The 20,060-nt window shown below is 25.0% G+C and overlaps 1 protein-coding gene across 1 annotated transcript in view; it reads left to right on the top strand.

Annotated features, from left to right (window-relative positions):
• The window catches only part of LOC136977826 (glutamate receptor ionotropic, kainate 2-like), a 42,490-nt gene extending 22,675 nt beyond the window's left edge, over positions 1 to 19,815 (top strand). Inside the window, exons 3-16 of the mRNA XM_067273406.1 lie at positions 7,304 to 7,459; positions 8,530 to 8,781; positions 9,566 to 9,744; positions 10,385 to 10,438; positions 10,814 to 10,981; positions 11,624 to 11,776; positions 11,861 to 11,965; positions 13,453 to 13,563; positions 13,647 to 13,844; positions 13,953 to 14,314; positions 18,154 to 18,352; positions 18,426 to 18,651; positions 18,750 to 19,018; positions 19,182 to 19,815. Of these exons, the coding sequence (XP_067129507.1) occupies positions 7,304 to 7,459; positions 8,530 to 8,781; positions 9,566 to 9,744; positions 10,385 to 10,438; positions 10,814 to 10,981; positions 11,624 to 11,776; positions 11,861 to 11,965; positions 13,453 to 13,563; positions 13,647 to 13,844; positions 13,953 to 14,314; positions 18,154 to 18,352; positions 18,426 to 18,651; positions 18,750 to 19,018; positions 19,182 to 19,346 (2,597 nt within the window). The 3' untranslated portion in view covers positions 19,347 to 19,815. The remainder of the gene's footprint in view (positions 1 to 7,303; positions 7,460 to 8,529; positions 8,782 to 9,565; positions 9,745 to 10,384; positions 10,439 to 10,813; positions 10,982 to 11,623; positions 11,777 to 11,860; positions 11,966 to 13,452; positions 13,564 to 13,646; positions 13,845 to 13,952; positions 14,315 to 18,153; positions 18,353 to 18,425; positions 18,652 to 18,749; positions 19,019 to 19,181) is intronic.
• The last annotated feature ends 245 nt before the right edge of the window (positions 19,816 to 20,060 follow it).

Consider the following 20,060-nt stretch of genomic DNA (forward strand, 5'->3'; position numbering starts at 1 on the left):
TTGTACAGATCTTCCTTGTAAATATTAAATGTACGATTTTGCATTACAATCGACGTGGTTAAAACCAAATCACACGACTTTCGAAGCTTTTAAAGTCAAGCTTGTGTGTGAACTACTGTAAATTATTATATATACCGTTTGAGGAACTTCGGTTTATCGCCACACTCGATTTAGTGCCAATTTCAGAGTCGAAGAGATCGCGACTCTAAATCGAAGTTTGATTGTGTATATATTGACCTGGAAAGCCGCAAGTGCACTATACGATTCTGACTCTATACGCAAGATAAGTTTTGATCACTCGAATTTAACTAAAAATATTTTATATTAAGAGTTAATAATAATAAATGCAGAAGTATCTTTAAGCAGAAACATAAGAATAATACAACCAACAGAAATATTTATTTTAAATAATTTTTCAAATAATAATTGAGTGAAGTCACTTCTTTAACTGTACACTATCTATTTTATTTAGTTTTTTTTTCGATAAGTGATGTGTTCTTTTGTTTCTTTCTTTTCTCATGGTTCGAGATGTATTTTATACGATTGATGATTTGCTTGTCCTCGATATACTTTGTCAAAACTGCTTATTACAGATAAGATTTATTTACTTGAAAGCTTATCTGGTAACAAAAAAAAATTTGTTATTTGTAATAAATATATATTTGAAATATAATTCAAAATTTTACAATCTCTGCTTGACTCTACATAAAAATATGAAGCTAATATATAGTTTAAAAATATTTTCATTAATATTTCATTCTAGTTTTTATTTTACATTTAAAATTAATGAATGTAAACATTTTAAAAATGTTTATACGAATTTTTTTCGTCCATAAATAAATAATTAATTGTTCTGATAAATTATGACAAAGTTTTAATTAAAACATTTTTCTTACATTTTATTTTATTATTTAATTTATAATAAATTTAAAAATCTAATTGCTAAAAAGTTCGCAATAAATTATTTATAATAATTTTTCTTGTTTAATTTTTATATCTTTTTTTCTATGCAGAAAGGAATTTAATTCCGCTAACGTTACTAAAAACATTTATTACCTGATCCTATAACAAATTTAAAATCAATAATTCGATTTTAAGTTTAATATCATATTTCTTTTTATTAGTGTGATTGAATAAACGGGTCAAAAGTGAAATAATTTATATTAGAAAAGAGGAAATAAATTTATTTTTAACTTAAACATACATTGTCATATTATTCTTTACATTTAAATAAATTAATTAAATGTATGTACTGTACTCTACAACTATAGTAATATATAAGAGAAAGGTTTAATGGTCGTAGTATTGTAACTAGGGGTTATATCGTGTGTTTTTCTCAAAACTATGACAGCCCCCAGTTACTTCATGACTAGTCATCATAATTGGGTTTATGTCGTTTGTTTTTGTAATAACTCTGTTGGATTTGTTACAAATACTCTACAGTTTTAACAAGAATTTTAACATTATTCCAAAATTTTTATAAAAGATTGGATATATTAATAGAAAATAACTGTAAAAGTGATCAAACTTAATATTTAACAGATTTCTTTCTTAATTATAATCATTTGCACATCACATAGGTGTGGAATAAGGCAAATGAACTCTTATTACAAAAAAGAAATATCTATGTTATTAAATTTTCAAAATAAGAGAAAAATCTGAAAAGAGCAATCCAAAATTTCTTAATATCTTTTTCATGATGTTGAATAACTTAAAATTCGTCTCTATCATAAATGAGAACATTCGACTGAATATTTTCTTCGTTCAAAAAATTTTTATGAGATATTTCCCTTGTATATTGGTTTTATTACGTACAAGTATACATATCAAATGAAATTGCTTATATGTTGTGAAAAGAATCTATAAATTTCCTTTATCAGTATACGAATATAATAGTATAACTCTAAAAATCCAATATATTTAAACTTGAAATAAATTTTATTTCATGTCATAAGCTTACATTGAATAAACTATTATTGTAGTTATATTTTTCTATTAGTCTATTAAAATAAACAAAAATAAAAAAATGATAAACTCCATAATATGACTTTATTATTTTATTGTTCGCTTCTAACATTAATATATATATATATATATATATGATTTGCGAGTTTATAAATATACTTTATAAGATTTTATTTATTAAATATAGACTTTTATTCTACATTACCAAACTACTGTAATTCTACGCAACGTCCATTTATTTGCAATTTGTAATTGTGTTTAGTCGTTGTGTATTGAAAAGGTTAACAATGAATGAATCGATTGTAAATCCTGGATTTTCGAATGTCAAAAAGTCGTGGAGAGATGTGACTTGTTGGAAATATTGGAACTAGCAACATCTACTTTCTTTCTTCGTCTTGTCAGCTACCAATTTCTTCTTCGGATTCTGTTTGTAACGAGACTCTGTGGAATTTCGTCAATTCTCTAGCAAAAAATTGACAGTTGATGAGATTCAAATTTCTCATCTTTACGCATAGAAATAACTTTTTCAGCTGTAAAAATATATGTAAATTAATACTTCCACACATATATATATATATATTTTTTTTATTTTAATAATAAAATCTTTCAAAGTTTTTATATGATCTATACATTGTTATTGTGTAATATTTAATCTAACTTAGTCAATTTTTATTAACATTTTCATTTTATTTACAATAAAAAATCGAATAAAATTAATTTAATAAATTTTAAAATGAAAGTTTTAAGCGCAATAAAAATAAATATTTTCTAGATTTTTTAAAAAATTTTGTTTAAATCGTCGAAATATAAGCTTACGAATCGTTACAAATTACAGTAAAAATTGTATAAACCGAATATTTTTTCCGGTTTGGCAGCTTTTCGTTTTACACAGGTTTTATCGTATAATTATTTTCAGTAAATATAAAAAAAAATAAATAAAAGTCACCTGTAATTTTATACATTTTGAAAAATAAATAAAAAAATTTTTAATTAATTAAATTGAGTTTTAATAATAATTTAAATTAAGGTATCTTAAATATATATATATATATATTTTTTTTCCTATAAAAATTCTTTTTACAATTTTCTGTAAAATTTTTATAATAAAATCAGAAGTAATATACTTTATAGCTTGGATTTTTTTTAATGATGGAACTTTTAACTGTAAGATTCTTATTTACGTTACAAAAATCCCTAGAGGATATTTTTTTACACATTCTTGATGTGAAGTAAGTTTTTTTAGAAAAATATGTTCGCTTCTTATAATTAATTATCTATCAAATTATAAATGAAATTTATCATTAATTACAAGTTATTTAAGAATCTTCGTACCATGTCTGAAATATATTTATAATTTAATTTTAAATATTAATTACTTTTTTAAAAATTACCAGTTTCATATTTACAAAAAAGAGAAAAAACGTGTATATTCATTTTTATAAAAGCATTAAACCTCCTGAATAATAGATTACCTCAATACTATGAATTATATATGAAGGAACATTATTTATACGATGAAAAGATTATAAAATTCACAAAACTATTATTAAAAAAAATTAATTATTGAGATACGAATGAAGATTTAAGTAAATAAACTTTCGAAAAATTGACTTAAAATTTTTAATTTCAGTATATAATTTAGCATATAAAGTATTATTAATTAAGTTAATTTATGTTTGTTTTATTAGAATTTTATAAATAAAGTAAAAATAATGTGTAGAAATGATTTTCCTTTATTGAAATAATTAAAAAAATAAAAATAAAATAAAATAAACCAGTCCCTTCTTATGTGTTGAAAATAAAAGTATTACTAAAATAAAAGCTAATTTATTACTATAATAAAAATAGACAAATTTGATTGCTAGAAGAATTTTTAATCCTTTACTATATAAACTGCTTGTCAGTGATTTATAAAATAGAAAAAAATCAAATTTTTTTAATGATGAAAAAAGTTTTATGGATAATCACTGATATGATCAATAGGCATTTCTATCAGGAAAATATATTTATGACAGTTAAAAAAATCTTAAGAAACATAAATTTCCTTCAAGAATCCAATACTAATTACACTCTTTCTTTTAATCTTTATTTTTTGCGGATTAAGTTTTCTTTTTTTATTAAAGAAACGTGCATTTTTCTCATAACTTGGACGTTTACAAAGGAGTTGAGTTGAAGTAGGATCTTTTTGATTTGCTAATATATTGTAAGATTTACTATCGTAATATCTCACGCAGACATATAATATCAAAAATACCTATATTTTATTTTAAATAGTCAGATAGATGTCAAAAGAAACGTTTCTATCAGATTTATATGACAAATCGTGACAGTATTGATAAAATCTTAGCCATCTTACAAAATCCGTATCCGAATTTAAAAGCTGATATATTTTCTTATTTCTCTTTTCTCTTTCCCCCTTACACAAATACATTTTTTGAATGTCACTCGATGGTATATTTAAATTGAACTTTCGTGAGTTACATGTAAATTGCAGTAAACATTTTAAAGTCGATAGGAAAGTTTTCAAATAAACTCCCTTAAATCGATGTTGGGATGATTTAATGTAAAACATTTTACTTATAAATACATTAAAATTATTTCGCTCGATGACAATAAAATAAAAATATTTCCATTTTTTTTTTTTTTTTACACGAAAAATCTTATAAATATCTTAGAAGATTATAATTAACTTCTCTAAATAATAAATATATTATACTTTATGTAGGAAAAGTATATTATGAATATAAATAATTTAAATTGTTTTCAGTACTGTATAAATTATATACCGTATAAATATGATATCAATTTTAAATGAGGCTCCTTTCTTTGGCAATGTAATATCAAAATTTGTATTTTTTTTTTTTTCTTTTTTGCCAAAGTGTGACCTACTTTCCAGCAATTTTAATTGAACCAGGAAAAAATATTTAATGTATACGCCATGTTAATATTAAACTTAAACGAAATTATAGCTTATATATTAATAATTAATGATGAAAATATAGGTATAAAATCTTTAACATATTGAATAAACCTTTATTTTGTAATCATTTAAGATAGTTCGTGCAGAAAGTGCCTGTGTGAATTTACTTATCCTTATTTCAACAATCGATATTTTTATTCATATCACGAAGCATGTAGTTGAAAGAAAAACCTCTATCGGTTTTTAAACTTTTTTCCTTTTTTTTCTTTTATCTCGAGTTCTGTACAATAAAAGTTATACACAGAAACACGTATCTAAAGTATTTATTCTCTTCATTTTTAAATGTTTGCTCATCCTAGTATTTCACCGATACCACAGAAGATAGTGTTTTGATACGATCAATAAAAGCAGTTTTCATAAGAATAAAAGTATTTTCTATTTCATCTGTAAAATATTACTCAACATAAAGTTAAAAAGAAAACTTTTATTGTAAAGTTAAAATGGTCTTTTCTAAAGTTTCATAATAAAATTCTTGGAATTTTTATTTTCACGATCAATATCTATCATTTAAAAGCTTTGGTAAATATTAATTTATGTTTAAATGTGTTAATCTTTATTAAATACAACAATTTTCCTATAAAGGGAAGGCGGTCTTTTGTATAAGGAAATAATTATTTCGTATCTAAAGTTATCTTACAGTTCGTTGCATAAAATATAATTGGATTCTCCTTCGATAAGAGTCAGTCAACATAACTTTATCTGTAATAAAGGTGACAATTACTGAATGAATACTTAGGAATTAAGTATGCTTTTGTAGCAATTATAATTGTGATAAGAATTATCACAATTATTCGGATTTTGTAATCCGAAAATTCTTACATTTAATAGTTAATTATATTTTTATTCGAAATTTTCTTAATAATTAAGTTAAGAATTGTTCTGTTTTAGAAAATTAAAAATTTTTCGAATTGTTTTAACACAATAAGGATTGTTCTTATTTAATTTTAAACATTATTTTTTTATTCATGTTATAAAAATATTTTTTTAAAAACTAAGATTTTATGATTATTTTTTACTTAAACTTCATTTTTGGCAATTTTAAAATGAAGTTTATTTTATAAATTAAGTGCATTATTATTATTTTAACACGAGATATTTATTTAATATTTGAATATATTCTGTTTATAATAGTAATTAATTCAATAGTATATTAAAAATATGGATTTTAAATAAAGGTAATGATATTTTTCATTAGGTTAGGTTAGGTAAAACTTATACAATTATTTATTTGTTTAAAAGCTAGAGTTTTAAATAAGCACTAAATATAATTAAAACTTATTTTTTCATATACTGTTAAAACAATTACTATTTCTTTAAAATAATTAAGAATATTCCCACACGTCTTCAACTAAATTGCTATATAATCTTATTATATATTTTATCAACGTGGACATTAATTATTAATTGGACAATTATACTGGTTTTAAGATTTTACGCAAGAATCGAGGAAAAAGTTCTTAAAGAAAACAGACTTTCTTTATTAAGCTATCTGCTATTATCTATTAATAATTAATGTCCACGTTGACAAAATATATAATAAGAAACTAAAGGACAGTAAGGAAATAATAATTACGCTATATAATCTATTTATTAAATGAAAAATAAACACAATCTTTTACTGTATCCATGAAGATTATTCGCCAGATGTTTGGAAAGAGACAAAGGAGAAACTAGTTTTATTGCATCTAACTCCGTTCCAGATGTGGCCTGATCATAATCTATCTCTCGTTTCACAAAAAGAAAAAAAAGGGAAACAAATAAGTGGAAATGATGTCAACCCAAGTTTGAATTTGACGGGCGTAGAAGTTTCTCAAAAGGAATCAATATCTTGATTTATCCGAATCCGTTTTTAAAAGTCCCTCCTTCAAGTGTTGAAGGAAGGACTTTTACGAGACTTAAAGGAGAAATTGGAAAGATTCAGATTAGCTAAAATCGTGTCTAAAGTATCTGGTAAGCTTATTGGAATAGATAAGCAAGTTATTTCTCTAGGAAAGGGTTTAGATACAGGTGATGTACTGAAATCGAAGAAAGAGTGTAGAAGAGTGGTTCAAACTTCGCCGGATTTCATCAAATAATAATTCATCTCCTGTAATTTAAAGTTTAGATTTATCATTGTCATTAATCTGGATTTTATATAGCATTCTTCTATATATAAAATTTATTGTAAATAAATTGTATATTGTAGTATAGTGTCAGTACGAACATACTGTAGTATTGTATGTAGAAGTGTATTTTAGTACACCAATAAAGAGAAAGTTTACTATATCTGTTAACATCTTTTCAACGATTTGAAGTATTAATAACTTTTTAAGAACTAATTTGACGTGAAAATACAAAATGATTTTGTTTTTAATTTAGGAGCTCTTTTTGAAACCAACGACGATACTTTAGAGCAAGCTTTTCGTCATGCCATCAATAGGATAAATGATAATAAACAAATATTAAGCCACACCAGATTACAACCTCATATAGAAAGAGTGAAACGACACGACAGTTTCCAAGCGACTAGAAAAGGTAATTTTTATAAATTTATTTTCTTTTAAAATAATAACAACAATAACATCTTTAAAATTGAAAAAACTTGATTAAATTCTATTATTAATGAGAAATATATCCAAGAAAAATTTAGTTTACTGTCAATTGCAGTTTTACCAAATACATATGGAACATTTCTAAATTTTGTTTAACTCAAAGCATTTATATTCTGTTCGAGAGATAAATTCTGTTACATTTGCATTTCACATTCTAAATGCGCATTTTTGCTTCCTTGCTTTTTTCTAAGATGTTCTGTAAAACGCAAAAACATATAACCGATAGTTTTTTGGGGTTTTTTCTTCTTATTTTCCTACGAAAGAAGCTACAGAATACATTATTCGCTTGATTATCTTGCTATATTTGATACAATTAGAGCTACATCTTCATCTTGGGGTAAAACGTTCAACAAATCTTTATCAAAAAATAACAATTTTAAATGTTTACTTTAATTTTAAATATCATAAATGATATAAAGTTTTAAAATTAAAATTTAATCTAGATTTTAAAAATGAATATACTATTTATTAAAATTTTACTATTTAATTTAAACTTTGAATCCTTTATTGTCGTGACTTTACATTACTTTTCATACAATGGTCGAATCCTTTTATCTGTAAGCTTTTCTGAAGTTTATTGGATGAAGAATACAATTGTCCATCTGATATCTCTCTTTACCAAATTCAATACATAGTTCGATATTGTCATCAAGAGAAAGTGTCTATATGATTCTCCTGTGACATTTTATTCCATTCCCTACTCTAGTCAATGACCAGAAATGCAAGTACCAAGCTGAACACCAAGAAGAAAAAAAAGAGATATATATTTTGCTGGGAGCTCTTGATTTCTCGTGAGAATATCTATTTGTAAAAATGTTACTATTATCGTTATTTCTGTTGAGACTAATGTTTCTATAGACTTATCTATTTTCACTGATACTAAAAAAATTTTATATCGATAAGAATTCTATAAAATTCAATTAAAACCTAATAATAACAAAGCTCGATATTTTTGTTATATTTTAGTTTCTTTCTTTTGTTTTTATCTTTCAGTATGTGAATTGTTGAGTAAAGGAATGGCTGCCATTTTCGGTCCTCAATCTAGTGAAAGCAGTTCAGCCATACAATCCACATGCAGTGTACTAGAAGTTCCTCATATCCAGTACAGATGGGATTATAGATCTCCCAGGAACAACCAGACTGTCAATCTCTATCCGCATCCCGATACGATAGGAATAGCGTATAGAGATTTCGTTCTAGAAAAAAATTGGAAAACGTTAGCTATTCTATACGAAGACAGTGATGGTGAGTTGTTTAAAGCTAAATTTAGTATGAAGTATTGTACAAATTCTGTTTTCATCTGTAGATATTTCTTGTTTTCATGATTACTTTTAGTGATAAAATTTATTTTTAAAATATAAACAGTATCTGTAACAAAACAAAACAATTTTAAAAATTATATTTTATTAAATAATAAAATTAGCAAAAAGATTTTTTAATAGGCTATATAAGAAATGTAGTAGAGTAGTGATTTTGTAACAAATGTTTTAATGCTCTTTTAAATATGAGGCACGTTTTAAATGGCCATACTAGCGCCTTGTAAGAGGATGTGATAATAAGATAACCATTAGAATTACTAATCGCTTACGAATTCATAAAACTCTCTAATATATCTCTTACGAAATTTATAGTAATGTATTTTGATAGCGTAGCTTTAAGTTAAAGGAACACATTTTATAAAAATGTAATTGAAGTTACATTAAGTACTGTACATATTTGATATTTAAACACAGACTTTAGAATATAAATTATTTTTCAAAAATATAATTATTGGCAAATTATCAAGTAATGTAAATAATAATAAGAATAATTAGGTTATGATGTTTATTGACTTTAAAATTATGTATAAACTTAATTAAATTATCATACTTTAACAAAATATAATTTCTGAAATATTAACTTTAATTATTCTAGCATTGTATTAACATTACATACAAACATGAATACAGAGACATAACCTTTAGAGCTATATATATAAAGAGAACATGAGTATGACAATAAAAAATCTATACTTTCGTTTATTTAACAGCGTTGATACGACTTCAGACATTACTGAGAGATCCAGCAATGAGGCAGAAGAATGTGATTGTCAGACAATTCAATCCAGAACAGGAATATAGAAAACTGTTAAAGGAAATGGGAAGGAATGGTGTCAAAAACATGATTATCGACGTTGCTACAGAAAATCTTGTTACTGTTATAGAACATGTAGGAATTATATTAATTTAATTTTAATATAAAATATATTAATCATTACTTTAAACTATATTAAAGTGTAATTTATTTAGCAACAACCGAAATTGGGTATGAAATGTTTTCTTTTCATATTTAAAGCAATACAATGTTAACAAGAGAAATTATCGATTGTAGACAAATCCCTCGATACAAACTTTAGCTTCTGAACTAAATAATTTTATGCAATAATGATAAAGGAAACCAGATTAAAATGTAAATGAAATAGGATTAAAGAACAAAGTAATTTAATAAATCGATATATTTATTTTAAGATGTTTCATTGCAAAAATCTTAAAGTAAATTTAGATTTTTTTTTCTTTTTTAGTTTTTGAAAAAATTAATATTTTTTTTCCTCTCAATTTCAAAACGTAAATTAATTTACTTTAGTTTTATTAATAAATTTTAAAATTTTTAACTATTTAACGTTTATTTTTAGTAATTTACATTGAAAAATGTTAAAAATTAACATACAAAGTAATACTATAAATTCGATTATAATAAATTTCACAGAAAATTATTAAAATTTTTGTTATATTTTATGTATAAAACTTAATTTTTTTAACATAATCAACAAAATTTTTAAAAATATATTAAATATTTACAATTGTTATAGGCACAACAAATGGATATGATGTCTGAATATTACAATTATATTTTTATTAATATGGTAAGTATAGATTACAAATGTGTTTGAAAAATTTGTTTATATATTAAGATATTTAATACATAATGTTATAAATATTCACATTCTTAATTTATTAACGAGGTTTATTTAACAGGTCATAAATATTTTATTGACTTTTTTCAAGTTCGTAATTAAAAATTATCTGTCAAATTTTCATTAAAATAAAACTATAATAAATTTTATATATAATATTCGTAATTTCTAACTTTTTACACTTCAAAATCTTCAAATACTTCAAAACAAATTATTGTTAATTAGTTTATTTGTTATTATTTAAAACTTTATATATATATAAAGCATAAAGATACCTTTCAGTTGCTTGATATTTGAAGAGAAATTAAATTTTTATATGGATAGGACATGCACACAATCAATGTAGAACCATTTCAGAATGCAGGACCAAACATCACAGGTTTTCGTTTGATCGATGAAGATGCTTCTATCTACAAGGAATTACTCCAGGAGTGGAAACAGCATCCCCTCTGGTACAACGAAAATATCGAAGCAGATCCACAATATTATAAGGTATTATAGCATCTTCTCAATCTCCGTACAGTTAACACATAAAAAATATATTAGAAATTTATTAATTAAGCATAAATTTGAAATGTTAATAATGTGTTTTATTTTAAAATAATGAATTTTTATTTTAAATTAGAAATATGTTAGAATGACTAATAAAGAATCTTTTAAAAATACATCAATTATTTATTGCTTCTGAATGGATAGAATATTACAGTAAGTAAACATTTTTCAAAATTTAAAGCTTTTAGTTCCTTTAAGAGGGTACCAAACCTCAGCCAGCGCTTTTGTTGACACGTGAACTAGTTTAAAATCGATACAAAAGTGATTTGTATGAGCAAATATGGCTTCTCCCAGTTACGCTTTCTTTATGAAAGATTTCTTTACAAAAAAAAAAATTCCATTTAGAGGAAAGAAAAAATAATTCACAATTAAAATTAAAACTTAATTTATTTTAATGGCCTCATTCATACATTTACTAATTAATATTAAAGTTGTTTATATTTTTAATTAATTAAATTAGATTTTGTCAATCTTCATCCAGTTCAGTTCATTTTCTCTGATTTGTCTTCTCGTTTTTTTTAAAATAATTTATTCTGATGATGATTTGTTATTAGTAAACAAGATTAATATGATTTTTTTCAGACAGAAATCGTTCTAATGTACGATGCCGTCACGCTATTTGCAACAGCACTTAACGGCTTAGATCGAAGTTACCAATTAAGAGTCAAGCCAGTTTCTTGCGATACAGAAAAGACTTGGCCTCAGGGAATGGCTCTAGCTAATGCGATAAAAAGAGTGAGTCGATTACATCCGAATGCTAAAACATTAGTAAAAATATAATGCAAAACTGTATTCTGATCGTGTTTATCTTTGATACAGATTAATATAAACGGCTTGACTGGAAATATTGAATTCGATAAAAATGGGTATCGTAAGGATTTCAAATTGACAATCTTGGATCTCACTCACGAAGGTCTGAAACAAGTAAGTGAACTCGTCTTTGCTTCGTGTTTAGCCTTGTCATATATCGGTTTAAAGATAAATTTCGTTTAAGATATTTAAGAAATTTTTAATATTTTTTTCACCAAGATTAACATTTTCTGCATATAAATACCATCGAGTACCGCTTAAGCTTTAACTCCACTTACATTTTAAAGATTTTTATGATTATATATCGAAATAATTATTGCATTTTATAATAAATATAAAAGTATATTAACGAAAAATATGTAAACTGTGTAGTGAAAACTCAATTTCGATTTCTCTTCGTAATCAGTAAGAATTGCTTCCGGCAAAGAAATAATAAAGGATGTCGAGTAAATTCTGTATACGCATGTAAGACTGTAATGAAAATAAGAGCGACTTCTTTATTATTTTATTTTTTGAATTAACTCTCAATTAATTTGAATAAAAATAGATTTACTTTAATAAACAATTACTTATGTAAGTAAAATGATATTCCTCAACATTTTCATAGCTATTTTAAAATTACGTTATACGTGATTGAAATTAGAAAAATTAATTTTCTTATTTTAATGCTAGAAATTTAATATTTATTTATTTTAAGAAATCAATTATGTATGGTATCCATTAAATTTATCTCTCTATATATAAATTAACGTTTCGTTTAAATCAATGATGGCAAGCCTGTGATCCGACGATTTCAAGGTACCCGCATTCAATACTTACAAAGTATTAAGTTTTTATAAATCATAGAAAAATAGTTGATAATTTTAAAACTTAGCGTTAAAAGCGGATCCTCGTGTAAAATTTATTTTCTAATTAAACCAAACTTATCAAATTTTTTAATTACTTGAATTAAATATTTGACCCTGCAATTTTAAGTTGATAAATTTCGAATTCAATTTTTCCTATTCACTGATCTAAATAGTATTATAGAGATCTACATATTGCCGACGATCATTATTAGTAGTGAATTATTACAAGTTACTATTAGTTATTATATATAATTCTAAAGCATAAGTCATGATTTTTATTTATTTAGGACCAATAATATTTAAGTAATCGGATAAAATTAAATCTTGACACTTAAATCGACTTGGAATCTTGTCTAAATCTCAGTTTAGCTATAAATTATTTACCGAAATGCTGTGTTTTTTTTCCTTTGATAAGGCAAGGATTAAGAAGCAACTAACGTAAATAAAATATACTATTGTGTCGCTGATTCTACAATTATTTTCTACGGTATTTTTTAAAAAGCATGAAATTCTTTCATTATTATATTTTAAAGAATATAATTATTATTTGATATACGAAATCCACTTACGATATCCAATAAAAAAAATGTGCCAAATGTTTTTCGACGAAATTGCAAGAAAAATAATCGAATTACTGACAAATTTTCCTTACAATGAAATAAAAATCTAATTTATTCAATGTTTTATTTCTAAATGTAATTTATTATACGACTATAATTTTTATATGTATTTTAAAATAAATATAATTTATAGACAGGAATTTGGACAAAAGCATCGGGATTTATATACTCAGAAAATTTCACTAGAACGTTTGACATTATTCATTCTCTACGAAATAAAACTTTAAGTGTGACAAGCAAGCCTGTGAGTACTATAAATTATTTCGTAAAAAATAAAACCTTATATTTTAATTCTAAATATATAATATATACTTTTCAATTTCTTAGAATCCTCCGTATATAATTAAGATTAAAGATAAAGTAACAAAGAAAGTAAGATACGAAGGATTCTGTGTCGATTTATTGGATGAAATTGCCAAGTATTTGGGTTTCAATTATGTTATCAGAGAAGTAGCCGATAAAAGTTACGGAAAAAGAGATCATCTGGGAGAATGGAATGGAATGATCAGAGAACTTATGGATGCGGTATGAGTAAACTGAGACGACATAAACTTTCTTTTACTAGTTGTTACATTACATATTCAAATACATCATCAAACATAACTTAAGTACTATAAATTTTTGTAATTTCAGAAAGCTGATTTAGCAATTGGAGATATTACAATTACATACGAAAGAGAAGAAGTAGTGGATTTTACAATGCCTTTTATGAATCTGGGGATTGGTATTCTGTTTAAAAAACCAACCAAAAAAATTCCGAAGCTTTTCTCCTTTCTGTCTCCTCTTTCTGTAGAAGTATGGTTGTATATGGTAACAGCATTTCTTGGAGTCAGTTTATTCTTGTTTATTCTTGCTAGATTTAGCCCATACGAATGGGTTAATCCTCATCCGTGTGATCAGAATCCGGAGAATTTAGAGAACCAATTTAATCTTTTGAATACGTTATGGTTTACTGTTGGTTGTTTAATGCAACAAGGATGCGATATTACTCCGAGGTAAATATAATTTTATGGAAACTATTAATTACAGGAAAGGTAATAAATTGTTAGTTTATAGTGACAAGATTGCACGTTAAATTTTCTTTATGAAAAGCAACATATGATATTACAGTAAAAATGCGAAAACAATTTAGTAGTTGAAGCGATTGCGGTATATTTAAAAGTTAAGTAGAAATATTTTAAAAAATTAATCTTGAAAATGCTTAGAATACTAAAATTGATCTTTTTACGTATAAAAAAAGTATGAAAGGGATAATAATTATATATATATATATATTATTCTTGATTCTAATCCGTTATTATTAATTTCCATTGTCATGTTCTATATTATTGTGTTTCATATATGTCTATTCTATACTGTAGTTATTTATGTTCTTTTCATGTATTTTTGTTTATTTACAATTTAAAAAAAAACACTTTATACATGTCTATTAAATTCCAAATATTTGATAAATAAAGCATTTCAAATAATATAATAAAAATTTGATTGAATTCGCAATTTTTTATGATTGTTTTATCTCTTTAAAAAGTAATAAAACTAAAATAAAAATAAAATGGTTAGTTTTGTTAGATGTGCCGTATAAATAATTCCCTTCTTTTAGCTAAAATTCTATTTTTTTACCCATTTAACTGAAACTTTGTTCACACGCAAGGTTTTGAGATAAAATTCAAAAGAAATGTAAGAGATGACACCTGAGTCCCGACAAGCTTTATATAAAAATTTCATGTGTGGATTTGAGAAATAAAGTCTATCAAAAAACGGTCCTGTTTGCATGTAAATTTTTGTTTATATACTGTATAAACTCAGTTTTTTTTATTTTTTTATTTTTATAAACTCAAATCCTCACATCTCCAGTTTTAGAATTCGTGAATCAAATATTTTACATTGTTTTTCTATTATTTTAGAAAGTTTAATTTGTATAACTTATTTTATACAGTAAATAATAAAATATTATTAAAGTATAATAAGAAACACCTTGTCATTCTTGTTTATTAAATAATCATAAATTAACATTGTTATTTTTAAAAATAACAATAAATTATGCACTTTTACATTGTTATATTTATAAATTTCGAATAAATTATTTCATTTCTGATGACTCGAAAGTAGTCGAATCTCTCTGCTAAAATCGAATTTATTTTTATAGAAAAAAAAAGTTAATTAATATTACACTAATTAAAATATTTTACTTATTAAGATTAATTATTATATGTTAATAAGTTTTTTAAAGTTTTTCGTGTGGCAACTAGAGAACTTGTTTGTAAATCCAACATAGATTCAGCAAAGGTCACAATGAGGGTAGACAGATGGTGAGAAAATGGATCGAAATATCCAGATCGAAATACTATGAAAGTCTCTGAAATTTTGAATTCAGGTTTACCGTGCCATTTGTTCATCTTTTTTTAAAATGGCAACCTAGAGTTTCCGGGGGTGATAACCTGGAGTGCATTGTAAGCACTGAGTACATTCCCTAGAGTAACGTTGATAAGCTAATATTCTGAACCATCACAAACTGAAAAAATCCATTAAAAAATTACAATAAAGAAATTTCTTTATATACAAAAAATTCTAATTATGTTAATTATTATTACAGTAATTAAAATTTAAGCAAAGTGTGAAAATATGAATTGAAAATACTTTCAATTTTTTTAACACTTTCACCCTTAATATAAACATTTTATAAGTTTGCAACTCAATGCGTACAATTGTTTTTCGTTTTTTTTTCTGAAGAATTAAATGAAATGTTGAAAGTTTAATATTATTGGTTCCTAAATATATATTTAGAAGTAAAGTTCGAAGCGATAAAAAATGTATTGAACCAAGCTGAACAAGTTATCAATATTATTTTCAAATTCTTTACATTGCAGTAGATATCACGAAATTTGGAAAAAATCGATATACGAGTAATTGAGGTAAAACACGACGAATCAGTCAGAATTTCTTTACATAAATATTTAATACAAATATAGCTGGTATTTTCGTTTGTCCAAATTATACTATAGAAGTATTTGAATATAACATTCTGATATATGCCTAAGCAACGAATTTTAGCAATAAAATTATGTGGGAATAGTTCCTGTATTTATTTTATCTATCAGTTCGCTAGCTTGTTCATTCATCTGTTCATAAATTTTTTTTATCACAACTGAAAAAACTAGAGCTGAAATTTTCGAGAATTATGATGGACAATGTTGCTCGTAAATTTCTTATAGAATTACATTTTTCACTTGTGCTATTTCGAATTCCTATTTTTAGTTGTCTGTGATAATAAAATACGTGATATCATAAAAAAGTAGCATTTATCCACGATTCGTGATGTCGACGAAGACTTTTGATATTATCAATACCGTAAATGTATTGGAGAGAATTTCTAGAATTATATATTTAATCGTTCGTATTACCTATTTAAAAAAAATCCAGAAACGAGTTGCTTAACTTTTCCGGCAAAGTTTAAAACTGGTTGTGGCACCATCTATTATATTTTCTTTAAAATTTTTTTACACTTTTAATTATTATAAAATGGCAAAAAAGCTTAATTTTGAGGGTAGGGATGGGTTTTATAGTCCGACCCTACTCGAGATATGATTCACGATTCTCCCCACCCCTCGATTTTTAACCAGCAAAATTTAATAATAGCATCAATTTCCCTAATACACAAACCACTCTGCAAAAATTTCAAAAATTTTCGATAAAATGCACAGGAGTTATTAAACTTCAAAAGGGTGGACAAAATCGTGCAACAGACACACACTAACATCCATACATACAGAAAAAATAGAATCGTTTTTACATTTCTGGACGTTTCAGGGTCCTCCGAGTCCAAAACTGTAAAAATCTTGGGGAGTGATTTTTTGACCGATCGCTCTCTGTTACGTATAACAGAGCCAGGAAAGGTAAAAATGCTTGTAAAATCTTTAAAATCTTTTTGAAACGTACCTTCCAATTATCGTATTAAAATATTTTTCTGTGATATATTATTAATGAAACAGTTTTTATTGCCATTAAACTCTATTTGTATTCTCTTTATCCGCTTAAAGTTTCCATTGTTGAAAATCTTATCTTCTTTGGAATCTCTGACAGAATAGCTCGCATAACAGACAAATCAAATTTGTCGATATCAGCTAAAGTGGCCTTTCAGACTACTATAGTATCAGACATCACAAGTATTACTGACAAATAAAATTCTCCGAGCTACTTTTAATCAGATTTTTCTTTCCATATATATTTTTTCAGATAATTTATAAATTATTTTCCACAATTCAACGAAGAATTCGTATAAAATCATTTAAAAAAACACTAAACGGTTGATTGAAAATGCGGAAATATGCAAACGAATTGATACATGCATTAACCTCTATAACTGTATTTACTAAAGAGTTATTTAACCGTGCTTTTGCAAGTATTTCAGCTATTTTGTATACTGAATTTTGCAATTTTTAGCAATTTTGTGTACCGAACAAACACGATTTTATTTTGAACAATTTTTGCAAAGTTTAGAAGTAATATCTACTGCGTATTATATATTATACTCTATTCGATTTTTCAGTTTAATACGTTTAAATGATCATTTATGGAAAGATTTATAAATTAAGTATTTTTTTTAGTTCAAAATTTCTACTAAACATGAAACTATAAAAAATATACCTGAAATACGTACATAATTTTCATGTATAATGTAGTTTAATATCATAAACCACATATTAGAAAAGTATTTAAATTAAGAAATGATGTTTTAAAACGTAATTTTTTTATTTAGAAACTTTAGATAAAGCTTTAAGTACATTTAATTTTAAAAATTCACTGTTTTTTTAATAGTCTTTCTTTATTCCTTCAGGTCAATATCTACGAGACTTGCTGCAGGCATGTGGTGGTTTTTTACTCTCATCATGGTTTCCTCTTATACAGCAAATTTGGCAGCATTTCTCACTGTAGAAAGATTAGGAGCTCCTATTGAAAATGTCGAAGATTTGGCCAAACAGAATCATATTCAATATGGATGTGTACAGTCGGGTTCTACTCAATCGTTTTTTATGGTACAAAATATATAAATAAATATATATATATTTTAAAATAAATATACAACGACTTACAGTTTTCTGTTTACAGCATTCTAACTATTCTACTTACAAAAGAATGTGGAGTGTAATGGAGTCGGCTCGACCTAGTGTATTCACTGAAGATAATGATAAAGGCGTGGAAAGAGTTCTGAAAGGAAATTATGCCTTTTTAATGGAATCAACATCTATTGAGTACAGAGTAGAAAGAAACTGCGAATTAACTAAGATAGGTTCTAATTTAGATTCCAAAGGATATGGAGTAGCTTTTCCAACAGGTAACTTTACCTTTCATTAATTCAACAACTCTTAATGAAATTATAAATGATTGATCATAGTAGAATACTATGTCAATTATATATTATTTTGTCTTCAGGTTCTCCCTATAGAACCGTGATATCTAGCGCAATTTTAAAATTGCAAGAAAAAGGTGGTTTGAGAGTTCTTAAAGATAAATGGTGGCGAACAAAAGGGGGAGGAAAATGTGCTAAAGAAGAGACATCTACTTCGGTTTCTGCTAGTGAATTAGGTTTGGCTAATGTCGGAGGTGTCTTTATAGTATTGACGTTTGGAATGGCTTTGGCATGCATTATGGTGATTGGAGAATTTTATTGGAAATCTCGCAAAATGCCAAAAGATCACAGGGTAAATTTATCATTAATAAAATAATAATCGTTATAAATTCATTTAAAACAAAAGAATTATTTCTATAATGTTTAAAGCGTAAATTTAACTTAATAGATAAAATAAATCGATAAAACAATAATAAAGTTTTGCGTAGATTATATACATATTTGTTTTTTTATAGGAACCATTATGTGTAGAATTATGCAGAGAATTAAAACTCGCTATGATGTGCAAAACTTCCAAACCGGCTCCGAAAGACGACGATGAACAACATGTCGATAATGATCTTAGATTCATGCCTCTTAATCGTTATTCAATGTCACCTTCGAAAGATACATTTTCTTGACAAGAAAAGGGAGAAGTTGTATTAGAACCTTTAAAAAACGAAAGTGTCAGCTATTATCATTATTCTCAAGAGGATATGTCCGATATCTAATCAGATATTAAAAAAAAACAAAAAATAGAGCATCAAAGTTATGCAGAAATTATTTGAAATTCCCATTCAGGATCAGTCTTCCAAAAAGAAAGAAAAAAAAAAAACCACCAAAAATCCCACCATTAGTCTATCAGAATGAATTCAAAATTTAAACTTTCCTCTGAATATTAATAAAATTTAACTGACTAAACATTGTAATTTTCCATAAAACCGATAAATTTTAATACAGATCCATATACAAATGTGTATAGAAGAATCACGATAAGAGTCTTGATAAAAGTTGTAAATATCAGTATGAGTCGTAAAAATGTAAATAAAACTGTATATATTTTGAATTTATAATGTATATAATCTGCACACGATTTTTTTATAATTTCAAAAACAAAAAGAACACTGCAAGTTTTTAGACTTTATTATTCATTAACGTTAATTGTAAAAGCCATTAATCTATATTTAATTTATTTCGATCTTACATTAGCATTAATAAATTTCAAATATTTTAAAATTTTATTATTACTTAATTGTGTTTTATAAAATCTTTAAAAACTTTTAAGTTTTTAAAAGAATTTCTAAAAATTTTTATAAATTATAAAGTAAGTTTGTTGTAAAGAAAATAATATAAAA

Source organism: Centruroides vittatus, unplaced genomic scaffold, assembly GCF_030686945.1.
Source record: "Centruroides vittatus isolate TY-2023 unplaced genomic scaffold, ASM3068694v2 contig_476, whole genome shotgun sequence".
Classification (NCBI taxonomy): domain Eukaryota; kingdom Metazoa; phylum Arthropoda; class Arachnida; order Scorpiones; family Buthidae; genus Centruroides; species Centruroides vittatus.